General features: G+C 43.8%; 1 protein-coding gene across 1 annotated transcript in view; it reads right to left on the bottom strand.

The window, feature by feature from the left end:
- The window catches only part of ERCC2 (ERCC excision repair 2, TFIIH core complex helicase subunit), a 1,160,844-nt gene that overhangs the window by 774,544 nt on the left and 361,619 nt on the right, over positions 1-24,681 (bottom strand). The window contains exons 11-12 of the mRNA XM_085625578.1: positions 7,844-7,977; positions 7,090-7,258 (exon numbers count right to left, since the gene is read on the bottom strand). Coding sequence (XP_085481704.1) covers positions 7,090-7,258; positions 7,844-7,977 — 303 coding nt within the window. The remainder of the gene's footprint in view (positions 1-7,089; positions 7,259-7,843; positions 7,978-24,681) is intronic.

The raw sequence follows: 24,681 nt of genomic DNA, 5'->3' as shown, positions 1-24,681 counted from the left end.
AGTAAAGTCCTTATCGAGGACACCCCCTTCATCCCAGACTCTGATCTTATGGTCGGAATGGCTATCGAGTCATTGTACACTAATATACCCCACCAAGAAGGCCTGGCAGTAGTGAGTGTCCTTCTCGGTCCACCAACCTCTGCTTATAATATAAAGGAATACATGTATCCTTCTATCCCCAGCACTGCATATCAAATATTACGTAACCTGGTCCTGATGATGGCCTAATACATCTGCAGGCCGAAACGCCGTTGACTTCCACAGTGTAACTCTTGGCGCCGCCATCAAACGAATATCCTATCTAATCAGTATAACTCTGTAACAATAACTGTTTGGGTATTTCAAATGTAAAGAAACTTCTTTTTTAATTTCACCTGCCCTGTCGCGCCCACCACAATCGCTGTATATACCACATCACGTGTAACTTGCGCCGTCACTAAAACTTCACGAGCACTTGTGCACAGTATCTTTGTAGTTACATGTCATTTAAATGTAAAGCAGTGCTACCACCTCATGTGCTTGTACATATGAAGTTTAATATGTCCAACATGTTCTTTGATTGAAATACAATTTACCTTCATAAGAAAATGTCTCTCTGGCTTTCTCCTCCTTTGGATTTAATCCATTGCAATTAAATGTGCCACATGTACTGGTACGCTAAATAATACCCTTGTTTGAGACACTGTTGTTTGTTGCAAAGTACAAACAAGCAAAAACGTGCCTTCTCGTCAGTATCTAGATTCGGTCATTGACAACCTGAGTTTTCGACCATTATTGGAAAGAACTATTCCCCAAGAGTCAATAAAAAAAAAAAAGATAAATGGTGTGATGAAAAAAAATCTCTTTGGCTAAAGACAAAGAGGCACTATAAACTAGATCTCATGCCTGGATGGTCCTAAATGAATATAAAGTCCTTAAATTTCAGCCCATAAGAGCACTTTTTAACCAACATGGTATTCGGACCTGCAGGCAGGTCATGATTGCATGCTTTAAGGCAACGGATATCACTTTGAATTGTCATTTTACTAATTATTTAAAGCACGCTGCAAAAAAACTGAAAGATTTATCAGCCATGTCGCCTTAAGCCTACAAACACCTTACTGAATTTTCTTTTTAATTTAATCCGCAGATAATTGTGATATCGTGAACTTTATTATTTATGCTCTTTTTTCATTATTTTAAATGTTTTATGAAATCTTGCCGTAGCCGCTACAAAATGAGTTAATGTATGCTATGGTTTTTAATAACTATGAATAAAGTTGGGGGGCTTTGTAAGCTGCAGCAGGGGTGCAGGGTGGGGGGAGTTTCAGGGATTTTGGGTTTGTTGTTGGGGGGTTTATTTCTGCAAGGCATGATGCTTATTTCCAGGGCTGTTCCATGGTGGCTCCTCGGGTGTGGGGTGGGCCTCTTTCCGTTTGAGGATGGGGGGTAGGAGCTTAAGTGTTATAAGCTGGAATGTTAATGGTTTGGGGGATCGCATTAAGCGGGGGATTGTTTTGCAATTTCTGAAACGTTCAATGCCGGATGTTGCCCTGCTGCAGGAGACGCATCTTATAGGTAATACGTGCTATGCCCTGAATAGGAAGGGGTATAAATTCATTGCACATTCAGGATTCTCATCTGGGTCCAGGGGTGTGGGCATCCTAGTTAGAGCTTCGTTGCCATTTGAGGTGGACTCCACCATTGTTGATGATAGGGGGAGGTTTGTGGCGGTGGCGGGGCGGTGGGAAGGACGGACTTTGGTTTTAGTTTCGGTTTATGTCCCGCCGGCCCTGCAGGCCTCCATGTTTGCAGATCTGGGTAGGGCCCTGCTGGATCTCCCGGGGGGAATGCTTGTGGTGGGAGGGGATTTCAACGCTGTTGGCTCCGGCCTGCTGGATAGATACCCGCCCAGAGACACAGGGGGGGCTCAGAAATGGCTTCCAGACTTCCTAGACACGCTTGGTCTGATAGACTGCTGGCGGCTCCGGCACCCCACACAGAGCCAATACACGTTCCACTCCGGGGCACATGGTAGCCTTTCCAGGATTGATTACCTGCTCACTCTGGCCGCGCATGCCTCGTTGGTATCCGAGGCGAGGCACATGGCGCGCGGTATATCTGACCACTCGCCAGTGTGGATCCGGCTGGATCTAGGTCGGGAGGGAGAAGGAAGGGTGGCCCCTATCAACCCTTGGTATATCCGAGACCCCAAGATGCGCAGCGCCCTGGTAAAGAAGGTAGAAAAATTTTTCAAGGACAATCAGGGAACCGTGGACTCGGCAGTGTCGCTGTGGGAAGCTTTTAATACCGTGCTTCGGGGGGAAGCCCTCTCCCTAGTAGTGGCTGCCAAGAGGCGTAGAGATGGTGAGATTCTGCAGGTGGAGGAGGAGATCGCGGCTCTGGAGGGAGCGATGGAGGAGGAGGTTACAGAGTCCTCACTGCATGAGCTTTGTTTGAAGCAAACTGAGTATAAAGACCTGGTGACGAACGCCGCTAAGACCCTCAGTAGGGAACAGCAGGGCCGACTGTATGATGTTGGTGATAAGGCAGGGAAACTCCTGGCGTGGCTGGACAAAAAAGAACGGGTTAATAGAGTGGTGCCAGAGTTGACGGGAGAGAGGGGAGAGGCGATTGTGGAACCTGAGGGGATTGTAAAGGGTTTCTCGGACTATTTCTGTAAGGTTTATGCCTCTGCGTCGGATAGGCCGCCCGAGGACTCGTGTGACCTCCTCCGTGATATCGAGTTGCCCTGCCTCTCTGCTATAGATAGGGACGATCTAGATGGTGACATAACGGTCGACGAGGTGGCGGGGGCTATCCGCGCGTTAAACTCGGGTAAGGCCTCGGGACCGAACGGCTTGCCGATCGACCTGTACAAGCTGTTCCCGGATAGGGTCGCCCCTCACCTGCGCGCCATGTTTTTGGAGGCGCGGGGGGGTGGGGCCCTCCCGTTGGATCAGCGACTGGCGTCGATTGTGGTCATACACAAAGAGGGTAAACCCCGCGATAAGTGCGCCTCATATCGGCCTATTTCACTTCTTAACGCGGAGCCGAAAATTCTGGCTAAACTCCTGGCGACCCGTTTGATTAGGGTACTTGGCGACTTGGTCCACCAGGATCAATCCGGCTTCATCCCGCACCGAAACACAGCGTTGAATCTTAGGCGTCTTCATGGCGTAATCGCCAGGGCGGGCACGCTGCGTGAACCGGCTATTGTGGCGTCTCTTGATGCCACGATGGCCTTTGACACGGTGGAGTGGGCATACTTGTGGGCCGTGCTGGCCAAGTTCGGCTTTGGCCGCGGTTTTGTGAGCTGGGTGAGGTTGCTGTACGAGGGGCCGCTAGCTAGTGTTGTGGTGAATGGTCGGGCGTCGACTCCGTTTCAGCTTGGGAGGGGTACTCGGCAGGGTTGCCCCCTGTCGCCTCTGTTGTTCGCCCTCGCCCTTGAGCCGCTGGCTGCGTGGATACGTTGGCACCCGGATATACGGGGCCTTCGGTGGTCGCCTGAACACGAGGACCGTATTTCGCTCTATGCCGATGATATCCTGTTGTATCTTGCCTCACCTAAGAAGTCACTTATAGTGGTCTGTGACGTACTCACATCTTTTGGTAGGAACTCGGGTCTCGTCATCAATTGGAGCAAATCGTACTTGTATGTTCTTAGTGGCGAGGTTCCACCGATCCCTAGAACATGTTCGATACAGATCGCCCAGCAGGGTTTCGTGTATTTGGGGATCTTTATCTACATGGACTCTGCTGTGCGCTATGAGAAGAATCTGCTCCCCCCCCTGGCACGCCTGAGGCGCGATGTTGAAGGTTGGCGGAGGCTGCCGCTCTCCCTCGTTGGGCCAGCGGCCCTGTTCAAAATGATGTCTCTTCCCCGCTTCCTCTACGCCTTACAGAATACCTTGGATTGGGTGCCGGCCAAATACTTTCGGGAGGTCGAAGGCCTCCAACGGATGTTGCTGTGGGATGGGCGGCCGCAAATTGCTATTGCAAAGCTGACGCTTCCATGGTACGACGGGGGCATTGCGCTCCCAGACATCCGACGGTACTATTGGGCCACACAGCTGAGCGCGATCAATCATGGGCTTTATGGCCCTGCCCTCAGCCCTGGGTATGCCATGGACAGGTGGTTGCTGCGTGGTGGTAACTACTACAGGGCGTTGTACTCGCGGTCCCTAGACTCGTCCCTCACGGGACCCACCGGTGTGGCAGTGCGGGTGTGGAAGATGGCAACTGACTCGCTGGGCTGGAAGGATAGGCTCACCCTCGCTACCCCGTTGTTTGAATCGGAGAGATTGGGAAGGCTTTGGCATTCAAAAGGCTTTGATAAGTGGGACCTGATTGGCATCTCCAGGGTGGGTGATGTGCTGCATAAGGGGAAGGTGAAGTCCTTTGAGGAGTTGCAGACTGAGTATGAGCTGGGGCCCTCTGAGTATTTCAGGTATATTCAGATGCGCCACGCCCTCCGATCAGTCCTCGTGGAGGGTGAGAAGGTGCCTGAGTCCTCTCCTTTGGAGAACCGGGTCCTTGATGGCCATATGCCCGAGAGCACGATCTCGCTCATATATAAGAAACTGATAAACGTCCGGGCGGACATGCTTCTGGGGCTGAGGGACCAGTGGACTAGGGATGGCCTCGAGTTAGATGATGAGGATTGGCAGTCAGCTGTTTCTTCTCCTAAGGAGGTTGCGATCCCGTCGCGTCTGAGGCTGGTGCAGCTTAAAATACTGCACCGAGTGTATGTGACGGGGCCAAGGCTGGTCCACATGGGGTTCTCGGAGGACGGCCTGTGCAGGAGGGGGTGTGGTATGGTGGGTACTTTCCTGCACATCATTTGGGAGTGTGGTGTCATTGTGGAATTCTGGAGGGGAGTCCATGCAGTTATGGGGGAGGTGACAGGCATTGCTGTGCAGCCGGAGGCGCGGTGCTGTCTCCTGAATGTCTGGGGGCCCACTGAGCTCGATGAGGCGCGGACCCAATGGGTGACTCTGGGTAACATGGTCGCTAAGAGGGATATCGCGCGATTGTGGGGCTCCTCGGGGCCCCCCACACTGACTGCGTGGAAAGAGAACATGGACTGGAGCATGTTTAGGGAGAAGACGGTCTATTGCTCTAGAGGCCGCCCCCGGAAGTGGCACGCCATCTGGGGGCGGTGGAATCAATACAGGGGGGGAATATGTCTTGCCCCTGATCTGGAACCGCCCGAGGAACAGCTTTCCCCCTGACCTTCTTTCCAGCAGAGTCTGGTTTATGAACTATTTGGGCCTCTGCTGTCCCCCCTCTCCCTCCTTACACTATCTTGTAACTGGTAGATGAGTGGGGTCCGGCCTCCCCTGGGGGCTCTCACCATGGTTTTTAGTGTTCTTGCCTTGCTGGGGTTTGCTGTGCTTTTTTGTGTTTGTTTAAAATTGAACCTTTGCACTTCTCTTTGTACTGTACTGGGGACGCATCACTGTTTCTAATTATCGATGCTGCCGAACCTCCGGGTTGTCGGCTGAATAGCTGTGTCCTGATTTTTAAATAAAGGTTTTTCAAAAAAAAAAAAAAAAAAAAAAAATAACTATGAATAATAAACTTACTTATCTTGTCTCCTCAGTAACATAACATGTATGTGTAAAGCACACATTTAACCCTGTGGACTGCTTGATGATGAATAACATACATTCATTGTTACCCAATGCAATGGTACTCATTTTATGATCCTGCAAAGATGAAAGGCTGAGTAGACGCGCTGGGATTGAAATCTGTGACCATGATGTAAAAAAAAGAATCCTAGGGCTGATACATTATTCCACTGAACCACCAGACCAAGTTATGAGTGGACAAGGGATACACCTTTTTGAACCTGTCAGGATCCAGAACCCCTGTCTCACAATCACGTACCTCTAATAAAAACCACAGTTACCCAACAAGCCGCATGTGTACCATCTTAAGATTACTCAACAATCAACAATCACATCCAATACCCATAAACACACATTCCAAACATCCTAAATATCCTCTCATCACAATGACACGGGACACATTCCACACTTCATGATGATCAAAGAATGCTTGCTGTCATCTTCATCACTGAAACCGGACTTCCACCACTTCCACAATGTCCTTGTACTCCTTGACTACATCACAGAGCACACCAAGTCATGCACAAAATGGAAGAGGTATGGCTGCCATCCACTGATCAACATGGCCCTGAACACTCCTTCACAACCACCCTACAGCTCCTTAGATCTCTCCTGTCACGTCCAACTTTCCACACACCAGACCTTCACATTTCACCCAGTCAACTGCCCAACAGGGACCAACTCTTCTTTTCTATCTTAAACTTGCACACAAGCTACACTGTGGTCTGAAACTCACAGCAGCTGCTATACAGCTGTTCTTTAATAGGCATCAGCTGCACTGCACATTTCACTAGAGAGAGAATCTAGACCGCTACTCAGTAAAAAATGGCTAACCTAAGATGCTTAAGTGACATTCCATTTGTGGGCTATACCTCAAGGAACACTATTTTCCAGATCTGTAGATGTCACCTTTACATGTTCAATGTTTACATGTTGAGGAAGGACATTGGGGAAGTACTAAAATCAACTATTAAAGTCTGTTTATGTAGAGGAATTGAATCAGACAAAGCCAAGGGTTAAAAGGGAGAAGAAATTATTGTGTGGGATTTGTTGACTTGGTTAAACTCCGATTTAGCATGCTGGTTGTTGTGTTTCTTTCCGAAGTTCAAGATGCAGTTATGAGATCTACTGATTTTATAGCATAGTAAGTAGGGTTTATTTTGGCTTCTGAACGAGTGTTGTTGCCTATTCTTTGAATAAGGAGAAGATAGAATCTGAACTGGTGCGACACATGTATACTTCAGGCTCATTACCCGTCATACTCTGTTCTAACAGTTAGGGCAATGGGGAAAAAGGCAATGTGGGAACCCCTGTCATGGGAGTTATAATACAATTTTGCATATGGTGCATTGATTATCAAAGAGTGGAATATGCATTAAATACAGAAAATGCACATTAGACCTTTAAGACAGGAACATATATCAACCCCGAACGTTCACTACCCTGCGTTTTCCCCATCCTCAGAAACGTAGCTTACCGCAATGGCTTACGCTCGATGCACACTTTCTCAAAAATGTCTTTCAGAAAGGAGGGTGGGCTTTCCTGCACCATGTGATGCACACGCAAACGAGATTTGATGTATTCCAGGAAGCGCTTCATGAAACTCACAAAGTGCTCAGCCGTTCGGATATTTCCAGGAATTGCCTCTGGAGAGAAAGAGAAAATGTTAAAGGTTAGTAAGCATAACCAAATCCACTTCTAAACCATAACAAAAATCGTCAAATATGTGCTACAGGCTTAGAGGAGGTCACATCTACGTCATGTGGACAGGATTGCACGAAGTCTTTTTTAACTTAAGAATATTTTTAGGTAACCGTGCTGCAGTCATGATCTAGTCTAACTTCTCCTGGCCTCCTGCATTATTGGCACCAGCTTGAAATCATTGGAGACTCTCCCCTTTTTTAAATGGTATTGGCCAACACTGGAGTGCTTACTCTAGCAAAAGGCAGACTGATACTCCTGCTTAGGATCTCAAGCAATGCAGTTAGTGGACTTAAATCACACTGATTTCCCCATGAAGCTTTGGGACTGCCATCAAGGATCATCCCAGGCAGGCCTACACCGCAGGCAAACCTCGATTCCCTGCACAGCACAGCTCAACAACTGCTAAGGAACCATGGAGACTGTTCACCAATTTAATGGCCGAAAGTCTTCTTAGGATAGCTAAGATGTTTCTAGGCAGAAGTTTAGATCTCACCCCGTGTAATAATTCCTCCCATATTTTGCCCCACCTTGCAAGATCTCATCCGGCAACACAGGATTGGAAAGGTAGACATCAGTCTCTCTAGCAATGTTGGCCTCTCTCAAGCCTTCGACCATTCTTCTGTATTCATCCTTGAGCTTCTGTGCATCCGTTTCCTTGATCCTGTGTGATAAAAGGGAGAACGAAACTGGTTATCGCTGGAACAAGAAGCACTTGTTGATGTTTGACTATGTAAAGTGTGAAACTACGAGAATCTTTAGGCCCATATTTGTATGCATGACAATGCTATTATGGTGATCCTGTGGGTCTAGGTCCCCAGCTTCGTTGTTTCTGATGCACAAGTCCTAAAAGAGATATGCCCTTCATATTTAAGAACCACGAAAAAAGAAAACATGACCCCAGAAGACCGATTTAAAAAGGATGGGTATGAATGATGGGAATGGGTATCAATGAAGCTCCCCATCTCCTTCTAAAATATTAAGTGGTCCATACAGGTACGTATCACCAAAATACAGATGATGATGACTGTTAATAGCCGTTGGGAAATGTAACTTTAAACAACACTATAAACAATTATTTCAAACAGCAATCTATCTGCCCTCATACCAAGATGGTATTTCAGGATCACTGCCAGACTTCATTTCACCAAACTTCACTTGAGTCCTCTAAAAACTCTAGGGGGATTCAATATGCTATGGTGCACTTGATGATCACACAAAACAAAAGGTCCAGGAGTGACAATCAAGTTAACTTCACTTGGAGGACCAGGAAGATGATTACGAGGGGAGCTAACATATGCAGAATGACGAGATTGCTGTAGACGTTTCTGTAAGTTCAATGAAGTCAAACAACTGATTTAGATGGGTATTATAATGAGCTACAAACAGTATGGCGTAGCAGCACTAATGCTTCTCTGGACAATTCTACTTTCATTCCATTTCCACGGCCTATGAGAAGCCTAAGGGTCACCATGCTAAAGATAAATTAGCGGGAAAGACAGAAAGGGCAACACAGAACTGACCCTCTGCATTGAGTGAGGGTCATGGGGTAGCTAGGCACCACATATTCTAAAGTACACAAGTCAATGCTACAATGTTACAAACTGAGTCCGCTATCGTGTGACTCAAATCTGTGATGGGCTTGTCAGGCCACCAACAGAGGACAGTATCCTCAAAACACTCATGTCCAGAAATACTGATCAATGCTGACATAGTAGTGAAGTTCAATGAAGCTTAGCAGGAGAGTCTTCGGGTAATGGTACTAGTCAACCAGGGCATGATGGAGGGCATCTGTTCCACAGTGGGGTTAGTTGTCTTCTAAAATGAAGTGTTGCACACTGTGTGGTTTCACTTTTCTAGTTGGCAGGGAGCGCCCTATTATGGGATCCGTTACACTTGAAATAGTAAATAAGCGCTCTGTTTCAGGAGACTGTCTGATAGTTACCTTGCAACCCTCCTCCACTCCCTGATTGGTGGGCAAAGGGCATCACAAATCTTTCCCTGAGCTGTCTGATATCATCCCTATGTGGGATGCAACCACCAACCATATTGGGAAAGAGCCCTTGTATACCATTCCTGAACTTCTTCATCAGTAGAACAAATGGTGGACTAATGTTGAAAGCTGGTACATCACATTACTAATTTTGCCAAAAAGACTATTGAATTACATTCTTATGAACCACACCCAATTATCTCTTTCTTAACCATCTGGCACTGTCTGCATAATCTGCTTAGGACTTAATGGATCCCTTTTTTATTGCTATATTGTTTTTTATTGCATCCTGTAATGTATTCCGCTAACTCCGCACTCAGGTCCTTGTTATAAACATATCAGAAATAAAAAAAGTAAAGGAATAAAATAATTCTGTTGTATTAAGAGTATGCTTCAGTTGCCATTGTAGCCTTCTTTCTGCCTTCCTTGTTTCAACCCCTAGGTTCCATGCCCCTCTATTCCACACGATGACTCATTTCGCTAATTTTTATATAACAAACTCCACAAAAACCACAAAAAACAGCAAACACACTGTAAGAATCCAGGCTGGCTGGCAGGAATGCGAGTGTATTGAGACTGACTGATGCTGTAGCAGAACTTCAACAACTTCCTTTTTTTAAAAAAATATTTGTATTGGTTTTAACATATTTTTAATCCCCCCCCCCCCCCCCCGACAGGAAGACAATTTGTATTTTTACATCATACATTTACATAACTATTATAGGAAATCTTACAGGAAATATTCCAAAGACAAAATAAAAATAAAGAAAAAAGAAATCAATAAGAAATAGATAAATGAAAAGAAATAAGAGAGAAAAAAAAAAGGGAAGAAAGGGAGAGAATACAGCTAGCAGAGATAACATAAACATGTTGCGACATTGGTAATAAATCAAATTTGTAAATCTCGCCAAAGTGTAAGAGGAGTCCAGATATTCATACCCCTTTCCCGTCGCCTTCTGTTTTTCCGTTTATAAATAGCTATCTCGATGTTATGCAGCGCTAAGAGCCTAGCTAGCCATTGTTGAAAGGTAGGCGGTATCGGGTCTAGCCAGGCCGATGCTAAGCATAGCCTCCAGACGGCCATGGCCACAAATACTAGATCATAGCCATCCTCAAGTTTTTCTGTATCAACAACCCCAAGTACCATTGCCTCTGGAGGCAAAACAACCTTTCTGTGAAGGACAGAAGTTAAAAACCTCTCTATGTTTTGTATCAGAGGCATTAGCACTGGGCAGGTGGCAAATATATGGATAGAATCTGCTTTAAATAGATTACACCTGGGGCAGCAAGTCCCATTGCCAGTTCCCCATTTTGCAATCTTATTCGGTGTATAGTAGAGACAGAAGAAGGTTTTATAAAATTGTGTCTGAAGTTTGGTGGAGATAAGAAGCGTTTGAGCTAATTTATAGGAGTCTAGAGATCCTTCTTTAGAAATACTGAGTTTGTTTTGGCAGTTTATTGCCATTTTATCTAAATCATCTGGAAGTTTATCCAGCAACGCCTCATACACTCCGCCAATCGACTGTTTCTTAGAATGTATAATTATCTCTATAATCATAGATTTTTCCCAGATGTTTCTTAATCCAAATTTATGAGTTAGAAAGGTTCTAATTTGAAGAAATTTAAAAAAGTCCCGCCAATCTAGGCCAAATTCTCCTTTCAAGAGTTCAAAAGATTTAATCCCCTGATTAGTATAAAAATCCCCTAGTTGTGTTATTCCCAGGTTGTACCATTTTTTAACACAGTTATCTTTGAAGATGGTTAATGGGAGAGTTGGGTTATTTAATACGGGGGTGTAGTATGAAAATCGTCCTATCCCTAACTCTTTTCTTACGGCCTTCCATACCTTAAAGCAGCTATAGAGAGTCTTAAATTTAACCTTTTTGTAGTAGCTATCATGTGTGTGTATCCAGAAATATCCATAGCAGGATTCCCCGACCAATAACTGAAAGATTGAGGCGGTGTTTTCCTCTGTATTATTACATCCTTGTAATAATTCCTTACTGTATAGTAGTACACAGGACCAGTAGTATCTCCTTAAATTGGGGAGCGCTAGCCCACCTCTATCCTTGGGAAGAGTAAGAAATTTATATGCTCGCCGGGGTTGTGCGTATGACCATATAAATCTAGAAAAGATACGTTCCATTACTTTAAACCACTGATTTGGAATTTCTAGGGAGACTGCCCTGAATACATACAAAATCTTTGGAAAGTACACCATTTTAATTGCATTAGTCCTTCCAATAATGGAGAGGTGGAGATTATTTACCCGTTGTAAATCTTTTTGTATTGTGTTGAGTAATGGCTTAAGATTTAAATCCACCACTTCCTCTAGTTTAGAAGAGATTGTCACCCCCAGGTATGTCGCTCCCAGCACGACCCTGGGGTCATCCATCCAAATTTTTTGGTTTAAGACAATTTGTGTCTTTCCTTGGTTTAACGCATAACCAGAGACCAGCCCAAATTTTCTGGCCTCGGTCTCAATAACCGGCATTGCTACCTTAGGGTCTGCGGTAACTATAGCAATGTCGTCCGCATATGCTAGTATTTTTGTTACATATCCCTGTGATATAATGGGGATTATATGGGTGTTTTTCTCTAAGTAGCGGATGAAAAAATCTATATATATTGCGAAAAGCAATGGCGAGCAAGGGCATCCCTGGCGAGTTCCTCTCGAAACAACGATTTCCTTAGTTAGACTTCCATTAACAGATACGACGGCTCTAGGATTATAATACATTTTTTGTATCGCTTGAATAAACTTGGTTCTAAATCCCAACGTCGCCATTGCTTTCCAAAGAAACGGCCAGGAAACCCTATCAAAAGCCTTCTCCGCATCCAAAAGTATCAGGGCCATAGGGTCACCGGTGGTTTCTGTTCCATCAAAAAGTGTAATAACCCTCTGAATGTGATTTATAGTTGACCTTCCAGGGACGAAACCATGTTGGCTTTTGACGATAACTTTATGTATTATAGGCGCTATTCTATTTGCCAGAATTTTAGAGTATATTTTGGAGTCAGCGTTTATAAGGGTTATTGGGCGATAGGATCCTAGTTGTTCTGGGGGTTTCCCGTTTTTAGCAAAAATAACAATTCTTGCCTTAGCCCAGGAGCCGGGAGGTTCCCCCCGAGAAAAGATATGTGTAATTAGATCACTAAATGTATGTTTTATTTCTTCCAAAAATATTCTATAAAATTCTGATGGGATGCAGTCCAGCCCTGTTGCCTTTCCTTTAGGGAGGCTCTTAACAGCTGTCAGGACCTCTTCCATATTTGGTGTTTCCTCCAGAGCCATCTGTATATTTACCTCGAGTCTTGTGGTTTCACAATTCTCTAGGTATCTTTTTATTTCTATGGTGTCACCATGGCTGCTGTCAGTGTATAATTCTTTATAAAACAGTCGATAGGAGATGTGACTAGTGACTCCATCTTAAATTGTGCAAGCATGCTGTGCAGGAGGGTTGGGACAGGGGCAGAGAGGTGATGTGGCACCCTAGGACTGGCCAGGGGTGCCTGGCTTCTAGAACGTTCCGCCCCCACTTAAAGTCTTGCACAAAGGGAAGAGGGTGCTTTTTGCTGGACACTGGGATGGGAGGTGGCACCCATGGACACCGGAAAGGAGGAACACAGTGATGCTCACCTGGAATGAGGACTTGGACTACAATTGACCCCAGGACCAGGGAAGCTGGTCCCCTTACATCGTCAATGACTAATTGGGGGAACAACTAGACTTTTATACAAAGGAGGAGAGAAGCACCAGAGGAGAAAGAGGAGAAAGGCTGGTACAGGGAGCCAGTGGAACAAGCTTCCTGCAATGTTTGTCACCCTAAAGGCCAGGAAGCCTAAGAAAATTGCTCCAGGTAGCTGGGGTGCGACACCAGGAGCACAATGAGGCAAAGATCGACAATAAAGGTCCACAGGGCCCCAGATATGGGAAAGCAAAAGATTTAACTTTCAAACCCCATGCCCCCCATCCACCCAGCGAGGTCACAGAGTGAGTGGAGCTCAGTTGCATAATCGACAAGGGTGAGACCAAACCCAAGAGTCGCTGCAAGGAGCATTTCCAATTATTAACCCTGGGAGGGATGTCCATGAGCCCCCCCCTTTCCCCAAAGGTCAGAGGGCCCGGGGATCCCAACCCCTGGCCGGATTTTATCTACGAGAGCCTGACACCAGACACCCACCAAAGCAAGGAGAGCAAAGAGCATAGTCATGCCCCGAGAGTTAGGGGGGCTTGGGATCCCCAACTCCTGGCCCTATTCGCACAGCTGCATGGGGAGAGCAGTTGTGTGCTTTTGAGTGGAGGCAGAGGGGTCCTGGATCTTAACTCCGCACTCCAGCAGCGAAGAGAAAGACAGGGAACACAGCTGCGCTCTTTTCAACAGTGGTGAGCCTTCCCCACTCTCTGTGCCCATGTCTGGGATTAGCCGGCGGCCACAACCAATGCAAGCACCCGGCAGGCAGGGAGAAAAGAATGCTGCCGGCTCTCATGCCCATCAGAGGAGATGCTGCCCTTGGGAGCCCTTCAGCACAGCCAGGGGATTTTTTTTTAACGTATAAAGAAAAAGGCAAGTTGAGTTGCGCATCAAAAACAACCAGCTGGAACTGCTCATCACAGGCACGATTCTGGAGGGTTCATCCCATAATGCCCTGCAGGGCTCGCCTAAGCCACAAAATTGTACTGATGTGGTGGTCGCAGGAAGGCAGAGGCACCACCAACGGCGGAATCAGACTGTGGGGGGGGCTGCATTAGTGCAGCCCCTACCCCCAAAGAACATGGCAAAGGAAGTTTACAAAAGTACATATTACAGGGTCCATGGCAGGATGACCACCCACAGCTTTGCTTATGTAATTAAGTACACTCCAGGCTGGAGCTTGTGCTCTACAGCTGGGAGTGCAGCACCTTCTAGGAGTTGAGTCTACGGCTGCAGCTCATGCGGTCTGAAGGGTGTTGGAACAAAACCTCTCAAGAATACTTTATTCAAAGGTGTTCACACAATGGTTCAAACAAGCCTTTATTAAAAAGAATTATTCACAATGTTTTAGGCAAAGCTTTATTTAAAAAGTGTATTCAACATGTATTATTTAAAAGTGTTGTTAGTGCTGATAGTAATGCTTATAACTGAAAGACTGCCATACTTTATTAATGATGTGAGTACATGAATGCAATGCTTTATATTCATAATAAGTGCAGAGGGATTATGGTTACTGAACTCAGTGATGTAATGAAGTATTATCATGACATTTGATGCTAGTTTTGGAGTGAGGTAATACTGACCTGATGTAAACTGACACCCCCTTTATGGTTATGTGTTAAACTGTACATGGAGGGGGTACTGAGAATTTTGGGGTCATACCCTTTTAATGTCAAATGTAATGTTGACCAAAGGTATTTCCATCAGCCTTACGTATATTTGTAAATTAATGCATAGTACCGAGTAGTGTGTGAGTGTCAGGGACTGTCTGGGACTATGTGGGGAACACAGTCAGGGACTTGAGCAAGGACTGGGGAATGGGTAGAAAACGTACCGTGCACAGAGAGTATAGTACAGGGCTGCTCAGGATCACACAAGGAATCAGAGGAGAAAAAGGGATCTAAAGGGGGAAGCCTGTACAAGTGAACTAGATGGCTAAGACTCAGAAAGGAAGGGCACTCACGAGGCAATATAGCATTCAGACTAACTAAACCCAGGATGGACGTGCAAGACATATATAATACAACATTAACAATAAAGGGAATGTGGGGTAAAGCCCTCAGGAGCTCCAAACGGTAAGACTGAAGCTCGGTAAGTTTCTCACCCACAACTGCTGTTACAAATACGGACTGCAAATACCCACATATGGGATATGCATGCAAAGTCAGGGTCTGTGGAGCTTATACCTATGGTGATGTTATAAATGCAACTCAAAGCCATACTCACAGTGAACACCACCTAGGTAGTCCGCTGTGCCCACGGATCCTGGCGATCAAACAGGAACACGCAAGGCAGTAACAGCAAGGGGGTAGAGCTAAAAACAAGCACATTACACAAGGAGGGGTGCTTAACAGGAAACTAAGGAAATCACAGGGCACACTTAGCAGAAAGCAAGCAACACACAAACAAGGTAATTAGAAGAAAGACAGCAGGAATATAAAGACAGCACACTAGGAACTGGAACCAAGGAAATGGGAAGAAAGGAAGGGACTAGGAAAAGACATACAGAAGGGGAGGCTACAAGGGTGCACTAGAACAGTGCTGGATCAGGAGTCAAGAAAACAAAGTAGCACTGAAGGCTGTGCTGGAGCAAGACAAGTATTTAGCAAAAGCTCAAAAGTCACGGTAGCACTGCAGGCAGTGCTAGTTCAGGAACAGGGAATTACTAAAGCTTCAGGAGTCAAGGTAGCCTGCCGGCAGTGCTAGTTCAGGAACAGGGAATTACTAAAGCTTCAGGAGTCAAGGCAGCACTGCAGGCAGTGCTAGTTCAGGAACTGGGAACTTACTAAAGCTTCAGGAGTCAAGGTAGCAGTAGGCAGTGCTGGTTCAGGAACAGATAATTACTAAAGCTTCAGGAGTCAAGAGAGCACTGCAAGCAGTGCAAATCAGGAACAAGAAATAGCTGAAGCCCAGGAATAAAGTATAACTATAGCTCAGGAACTCAGGAAACAAGGCAGCACTGCAGGCAGTGCTAATTCAGGCACAAGGAATAGCAATAGCTCAGTAACTCAGGAAACAAGGCAGCACTGCAGGCAGTGCTAATACAGGCACAAGGAATAACTATAGCTCAGGAATCAAGGAACACGGATTAACTATAGCTCAGGAATCAAGGATTATAAAAAGCTCAGGAAACAAGGATCGGTCTCACCGGAAAACATGTGGTACTGTAAAATTCGGAACCACATTGGAGGCATGGCCCCACCATGCCGATTTTGGTGTCAATAAACCACAAATGACAAAAGCGGTATGTACGAGTGTTTTCGTCATGTTTCACCAATGAATTCACCGTGTATACGATACTACATATTGTATCCTCGGGTTCCATTTTAGAACAGTAACCATTTTGTGGTTGTCCTCACATAGGCTGCGCACTGAGGCCATGCCTAGGCCTAAAGGACACGTACACCTTCTGTGACTTCTTTGTGACCTGTGCAAACTGACTCCGCTGCCCGAGGTCAGTCCTGTTAGGCCAGTTCCTTTTACTGGGGCCAAATGAGATTAGCATCAGGACTCGACACTTCATAAAGTCTTTCATCCCACACGAACCCTGACTAATCTTTTTCACATCTGACTCTGTTTCCTACTTTATGGCTTGTTTTACGAGCAGGAGGTGCCCGTTTTATTGGGGTCTGCTGATATCTGATGAGGTTTCTGAGCCTTGCTGAGTTAAATGATTGTGGGCTGAACGAACTGAAATGTGGGATTGTCATCATGACTCTGCTTTTTCTTTGAAGCGAAAACATGTGAATGACCACTTGTAAAACAGGGGCGGTGTTGCCCAAAGCGTAATATTCTGTATAAAAGAGAAGACTGGTTTTTGATTCTGGAGACTGCCTCGTTCAGTTGCTAAGGCTTCTGTGTGACGTAGTCTCACTCATTTGAGTTTAATAAAGATGTCTTTTCGTATTTCAGCTTCTTTTGCCAAGTTCTTTGTTATATTACCCTGAGAATGAAAATTTTAAGTACTACAGTTGGCGCCCAATGTGGGCCTCATCAGAAGTGGCTATCTGGAGGAGTGATCTTGTCAGAGGACAGAAAACTACTGGGGAGAGCAGGACAGAAATCCACTAAGCAGGTACTCTGTGCACAGGGGTTCTGGGGGATTCTTTGTCTCTGCAGCCCAGTATGTCTCTGATCTTTCTGACTTTGACTCTCCAAAAGATGTCACTCCTGACTGAGAACCTTTTTGGCGTAAGTTTTTGGCGCAAGTCATTTAGAACTTGGGAGGTAGAACTTGGCAATTAGATTTGGACAACTATTTGTTTGGTATAGCTTTGATAGGTTTGTATAGGTTTGTATACGCGAATTGCAATTTGTGTAGGCAGGTAATGAAGAGACTTTTTCTCCATCTGCTTTAGTTGAAGTATAAGTGGGTCGCTCCCAGTCCTTAGTTCTTTGGTTCTTTGGTAATTAGTTTTTGGTTCTTGGTTCTGCATTGGTTCTTAGTTTGGTTCTTTGGTCCTTAGTATTGGTTCTTAGTATTGGTCCTTAGTTTTATTTGAAGATTGCAATTTTCAAAAACCGAGGGTCTCGTACATTTGCGAGTGTATCGATAGAGATAGCCCCTTGAAGTTTGAAGCTCGGTTAGTGAGCGAAGGTGCCTAATGGTAGCAAATTTGGTACTTGGTTTTGTTTTGGTTGCAACAGCGATTCCCGATTGGAGGATTCATGTCTGATACCTCCGATTGGAACTCCAACTTATGAGCTCTATTCTAAACACGGCGTGGGCCCCATCACGTTTAATAAAGTATGGGTCCGCTATTCTTGGAAATAAAGGTCTGTGAGGCTGTTTTTGCAGCTTTTTATAAAACGATTGAAAAAAGGTTTTTTTCTTGTAAATATGACTTGCAACTAGTAACAAATGGTTTGGTTTAAGCACAGTCTGTGGGCTGTTCCTTGTTTCTGGCCTAAGTGTTGGCTTATGGGTTAAAATGTGTGTTTAAATGTCTATTTGGGAGGCCACCAACGGTCTCAGCGTGGAAGGAACACATGGACTGGTGTATGTTCAGAGAGAAAACGGTGTATGTGGCGAGAGGCAAGCCTGGGAAGTGGATCAAGGTGTGGGGTCCTTGGAACTCCTATTGTGGAGGTATTTGCGCCCCGCCCCAGATGCGAGAGATGGACGCTGCTCTGTCTCCCTAGCCCGCGCATTCCTCTATGCTCCTGCGACATGTGCATTTGGTCTCTTCTGCCTGCCCCCCCCCTCTCTTTCTCCCTGGGTTTGTTTACCCCTTCGATACGGGGAACACATGTTACTACTATTGACCTCCTCTGCCTTGTGTGTGTGATGTTTTTCGTTTTCTTTAAAAATATGAAACCTTTCTTTGCTTGTCTATGGACTGCGGCTGCGGCGGGCTGAGTTGATTAGCACTCTAGTGGCTATCTTATTGCTTCACCGATGTGGTTGTTAAGATGTGTCTATGCTTATAGTGTGCATTAGCGGCCGGCCTGTTGGTTGTAGGCCCATACTTGTATGTCTCTGAAACTGTAATAAAGGTTTTTTCAACAAAAAAAAATGTCTATTTGGTTTGTGGGTTTTTTCCCATTTATGTAACTGTGAGTAAATTGCGACGGCGCTATTTATGAAAAATGGCTAAAGCGCGCTGTAGTTTGTGTCCTGAGTGGTTGACCCCTTTCTGTTTATGTCTGAAATGAGCTCAATGTGTGTTTGTGGGTCTTCTCGATGTTTTCAGTCTGTTAAGTAAAATGTTGGTTAATTAATATTAAGTAGAAACTTAGAAATGAACCGTGTGATGTGCTAAAATAGCTATATGTTGCTCTTTAATTTATAGAATGAGCAATTGTGCATATATACAAAACTGACAGTAAATGCTTAAAGGATAAAATTAGAAAACACATTCAATAGATATAAATAAGGCCCCAAAAACGAAATTATCTATTTTTGCAAAAGTAAATAAGTTTACAGCATTTTCCTTAGATGCATTGTATTAGATGTTCACAGGCAAACTTTTCAGCTGCAGTATTTTTGATAGGAATGTTCATTCAGCCAGCACGTTCCCAGTTAAACACGGGTGGAATTTTGCATAACCGTCCTTTTAAATGAAAGTGGCGCGTTTCAAGTTAGGCTTATGCGCTTAGGCTTGTGAGTTAATGTGTCCAAAATGATAGGCAAGGGATACAGCTTGCTTTTATATGTGGAATTATCACAAAAACGAATAATTGGTTGTTTTTTAAAGAAAATTATTTAACATGGAAAAATTATTTAAAAAAAAAAATAAGTGCTTTTCAACATCGTTTTTTAATATTTATAAAGCTTAATACTCATACTATGACCTCCTAGCATTAAAATTTGATTTGAGTTGTGTTGCATCACTAAAATGACAAGCATTCGTGTGTACAATTTTCCCTTGGCGCAGGCGCAAACAAACTCATTTTTATAAAGTATAAGTTATTTTTTTCCAATGCCTGACTCATGGGTTATGTAATAGACATTCTGGTAATGTATATTATGCAAGAAAATTGTAGGATATTTGTTTTTTAATGCCTAAAATATCAAAGTCGAATTTGGGTAAAAGCACTGTTTAAACTGCATTTTCTTTCATTCAGAGTACTTTTTAAAGTGTCTCAGGCTTCAGTAAATGCATACATTTAGGTTTGATATACATTTACAGGTTGTGCCTTCTTATGATTCAATGAGTCAATGTGCCAGTACAAAGGCTTGTTTTAATATCAGGCTTGAAGGTTCTAGCTTCAGCTGGGCCTACTGAGACGTTCATTCATTTGAGGATGATGAAATGTGTACCATTGCATAGGATTGCAACAAGCATTTATTCTAAAAACTGGTATGTGTGTTATTAAGTTTTGTGAATTATTCACAGTAGATGTAGTTTAATAATCTGGGAATAGAGATAAAAAAATGTTTGCGCCTAAAAAGGAGAAATTATTTTTCAAAATAAAGTAAATTATTGCAAGTTAGGAGGAATTAGGAAGGCCTTCTGGCTTTGACAAATTCAGAGTGGCAGAAGCTGGGGGCTAGGAGAGCTGCAGAGGCTGGCTCAAGTCACGCTGCTGAGATGCTATCTTTAGTTCTCCCGTAAACAATGGAGTAGGCTGTCACGTTGACATTTATGACCTTTTAAATTAGGGCCTTGTCACTGTGGAATGCAGAATGACCTTGCTAAACGGGCCTCTAAAGGTGGGGTTTCTGGTTTCTACATGAGAACATCAATAAAACTAAAGAACTTAATTCCAAAGGGAAAATATAGAAAAAGGGTTTCTTTGAAAGTCCAAACATCATGTTAAATGCTTTGCAGAACTGATACATTTGTGTCTCGCTCTAAAAAAATAAAATGATGCCTGCTAGTTGCTTTTATTTGACAGGAAACGAAGTGTTGCATTAAGTCTTAGACAGAAAATAAGATGCAGCCCTTTTGTAAAATTTTGAAGGCTACATGCCTAAGTGAGAACGATTTGCCAATTAAGACTTATTTTTCACAGTGGAAATTGTAGGTGCCAAATTAATATGAAGTGTCAGTGTAACAATTTTTACTTTTAGAAAGGTAAAACTACGGTGGCTTGATGTTGCGAGGTAACTGACAAGAGGGTAACAGTTAAGTAATGGAAATTTATTTTTGTGTATTTGGTCCTATCATGAATTGTTCTTGCTGGTCCTGTATGTTAGAAGAGAAACAGTAATGTTATATTTGGCAGCAGATTTCCATTGCCTGGTGATCTACTGTAAAAAGGAGGGTAAAGATTTTAAACCTGACAAATTAAACAGGCCCAAATATTGGGTTTTCGGCTGCAGGTTTACAGTGCATAAAAGTGCATGACATGGTGTTGTGTGTCACCGCTTATTCACATATGCTATTGTTTTGTCTATGCTTTTTGTGCTTGATATACAGCAAGTATATCTGATGGCTTGACGTTTTGTGCGTTTTTATTATCTTTTATTTTTATGCATGTTTTTGTTTCTTTTTTTTTTTTCTTATTGCTGCTTTTGATACTATTACAAGTTTACCTGTGTTGTGAGGGGATGGTCATGACGATGCCCATCGCTACACAACAGTTGGTTGAACTTGTTCTGGTTACTAAATTCCACAGATAATGATATTTCATGCTGTGAACATGAGAGACAACACTTCACCAGTGCATGTCTATTTGGCTATAATGGTATTGAAGGAAAATAAAAAGAGATATAAAGGATCAAAGTGTGTCACCTGCAGTTTAGTCACGTTACTGCCCCTTCCCTTAAAGGAACAGGCAGCCCTACATTTATGTATCCTTGATTGGACCTAAGGATGAAATTATAGATCTGTGACTCAAGGTGGCCTAATTTCTATATTACATTAGTTAATGATGTTCTGTTTCCTAAGTAGCATATGGCTTTTGTTCCTTAAAACAAAAACCAGGTTTTCATTTTGCCCTGAAGAAGGAACTGGAACATTACCTAGGATTACCGTATATGGTGTAGTCGCCAGCGGTAGAGTTAAAATTTGTGTAACTTTGGCCTTTTGTGTATCACCCGCACTCTTGGTGTTGTGTCACATGCCTGACTATCACCCAAGTAAATTCCTGTTCTTCCTATAGATTTTTTTTTCTTTTGTTGCTTCTTCCCTGACCGATGTCGCATCATGCTTAGTTATTGGGGATTTTAGTTGTGTCCTAGTTCCAATTCCCTTTTCCGTATTCCTTTCACCAGTCAGCCCATTTATTATTGTAGGTGTATTGTTCAGGTACACATTTCCAGACTGCAGTGATGCACCAGGGACCCCCATATTATGTATAATTCCCTTTTGTATGACCAGACTGGTTTTCAAGAATTTTCCTTAGGCCTGCTTCAATGTTTTCCAGCCTGACTGTCAGGGTAGCGATAGACTGGTTAACTGACTCAATATTATAGTAAGACAAGTTTTCCATCGCAATAGGAGATATCTTACATTTACCTTTTTGAACATGACGAATTTTCAATGTCTATTTTTAATGTGGTTTTTACCCTTTTGTTCCTGCTGCTTTAATTTTTGGTGGGATCAGATGTGTTCTAATCATGCAAATACAAGGACTCTCTAGTTCTTGTCTTTTGTTTCCACATCTTGATCATTAGCTTTTGTATTGCATAGTCCACCTGATGCATTAAAGGAAGGTATCTACATGTCTCTGATAAAATGTATCTTGTGATTTTTCTTTTGAGGTGTTCTAGATAAGGAATTTAGAAACACCTATATGTAATCATTGAGAGAAAAAAATGTGTTTGCCCCATTAGACAATGCCACCATATGTGAAGACATCCATTTAGATAGAATTCTCGTGTAGTTATCTACCCTTAGATGATGGAGGCTCTCACACGGAAACTCAATTGAGAAGCCTAGAGGCACTGTTTTGCCTACTGCCTTTATATTTGTATTGCTTTTTGAGAATGACAGTGTATTCTAGACCAAAATTGTCCCATGGCGTGTGGCCACTCCTTTGAAGATCACAGGCCACCTGTTTGCAGTCCCCTTGTTATACAACAAACTGTTTAAAGCATCGCACTTGCTTCATCAGAAGGCGTTCAACATCAGAAAAGGAGGAGCTGGTTTTGCCACAGAACCAGAATTTCAGTGCATAAGAGCGCCTGTCATGTGCTGGTAACCTCTGACAGTGTGCAGTCCCTTGAGCCCCTTGGCCTGAGTTTTTGGCCACACCCCCCCCCTCTTTTTCCTTTTCTTCAATGGAAGTGCAGTGCACCGGCGGATCCAAGATTGACAAAAGGCACTACATTCTGGTGCCCATGAAAGAGCAGCCTGAGCGTCCTCTGACACCGAATGATGAGTGTTGGAGCCTGAGAATGGTCCCGGGTCTGCACAAGATGATCTGTGCCCATGACCAATGAAGAGCATATTATTTATAGTGTCTGCCGCAGAGGAGAGACACTGGTGCACTGCCTTAAGACATTGAGACTTTCGAGTGAGCTGTGGGTGTTTGCCAGGAGGGCACTCCAACTAAGCAGTACTTTTCTCATGAAAGGCTTGAATTAAGAGGCCCATGCGAAAGAAAACAACAAAAGAAGATTTGATGGACAATAGAAGCCTGCCAGAGAGGCTTTTTGAACGGACTCTGGGCATAGTTGGTTTCACAAGAGGTTTCCGTGTGATTGTATAGACTAGGTGTTAGGAGACTGATTGTTTTGCTGGCATTGTTTTAAAGTACTATTCTGTTTAGTAAAAGCAGAATAAAGTCCATTTTCTGTGGAAAGAGTACCCCTTTTTCACCTCAGAGCATTGATGAGGGTCACCACTGTTTCACCTGAACATACAAAAATTACTGAAATGCATAGGAGCCCTAAAAATGTTACTAGATAATTTTAGAATTTGCTTTTTGCTTAGGGTTGTGAAAAATTATTATTTCGTTTGTAATAGTGGTCACTACTTTCTCCCGTTGTCTATATGTTCTTATTAACGTGTTTTCTAGTGTCTTTTTAAACATAACGTTGTCATTTATGGGTGGGATTGTTTTTCTCTACTCAATTGACTTCTGCACCCGCTTCCCAACCTATGTCTTTTCCTACTACTGTTTCTTTACAATCTTTTCACCCTTTTCCTGAACATGAGCAGGTTAGAAGGTCAGAATTCGTAAGGAATTCTTTTGTACAGCTTCTGCATCAACACTAGTTAGTAGTGAACATCACTAATTGTTCGGTGTGTGATCTTATGCCACCTACTACAGATAGAGGTATTCCTTATTTTGTCCTGCCATATGTGGCCTTTGTGCTACTACATGTGTAAGGAAACGTGTCCCAAGAGAGTTGCTAAGTAATAGGATTATGCTCCAGCAACATCTTGATGATCGGATGAATATAGACCTGGATTCAGATTAGTATGAGTATAGTTATTGCCTATGTAAGGGCAAAAGGAGGGTCTGTGGTACTGTAAAATTCGGAACCACATTGGAGGTATGGCCCCACCATGCCGATTTTGGTGTCAACGAACCGCAAATGACAAATGCGGTATGTACGAGTGTTTTCGTCATGTTTCACCGATGAATTCACCATGTATACGATACTACATATTGTATCCTCGGGTTCCATTTTAGAACAGTAACCATTTTGTGGTTGCCCTCACATAGGCTGCGCACTGAGGCCATGCCTAGGCCTAAAGGACACGTACACCTTCTGTGACTTCTTTGTGACCTGTGCAAACTGACTCCGCTACCCGAGGTCAGTCCTGTTCGGCCAGTTCCTTTTACTGGGGCCAAATGAGATTAGCATCAGGACTCGACACATCATAAAGTCTTTCATCCCACACAAACCCTGACTAATCTTTTTCACATCTGACTCTGTTTCCTACTTTATGGCTTGTTTTACGAGCAGGAGGTGCCCGTTTTATTGGGGTCTGCTGATATCTGATGAGGGTTCTGAGCCTTGCTGGGTTAAATGATTGTGGGCTGAACGAACTGAAATGTGGGATTGTCATCATGACTCTGCTTTTTCTTTGAAGCGAAAACATGTGAATGACCACTTGTAAAACAGGGGCGGTGTTGCCCAAAGCGTAATATTCTGTATAAAAGAGAAGACTGGTTTTTGATTCTGGAGACTGCCTCGTTCAGTTGCTAAGGCTTCTGTGTGACGTAGTCTCACTCATTTGAGTTTAATAAAGATGTCTTTTCGTATTTCAGCTTCTTTTGCCAAGTTCTTTGTTATATTACCCTGAGAATGAAAATTTTAAGTACTACAAACAGCTAC

This window comes from Triturus cristatus, chromosome 9, assembly GCF_964204655.1.
Source record: "Triturus cristatus chromosome 9, aTriCri1.1, whole genome shotgun sequence".
Lineage (NCBI taxonomy): Eukaryota > Metazoa > Chordata > Amphibia > Caudata > Salamandridae > Triturus > Triturus cristatus.
The sequence above is the reverse complement of the archived record's forward strand: the minus strand, read 5'-3'. Positions and strand labels throughout refer to the sequence as shown.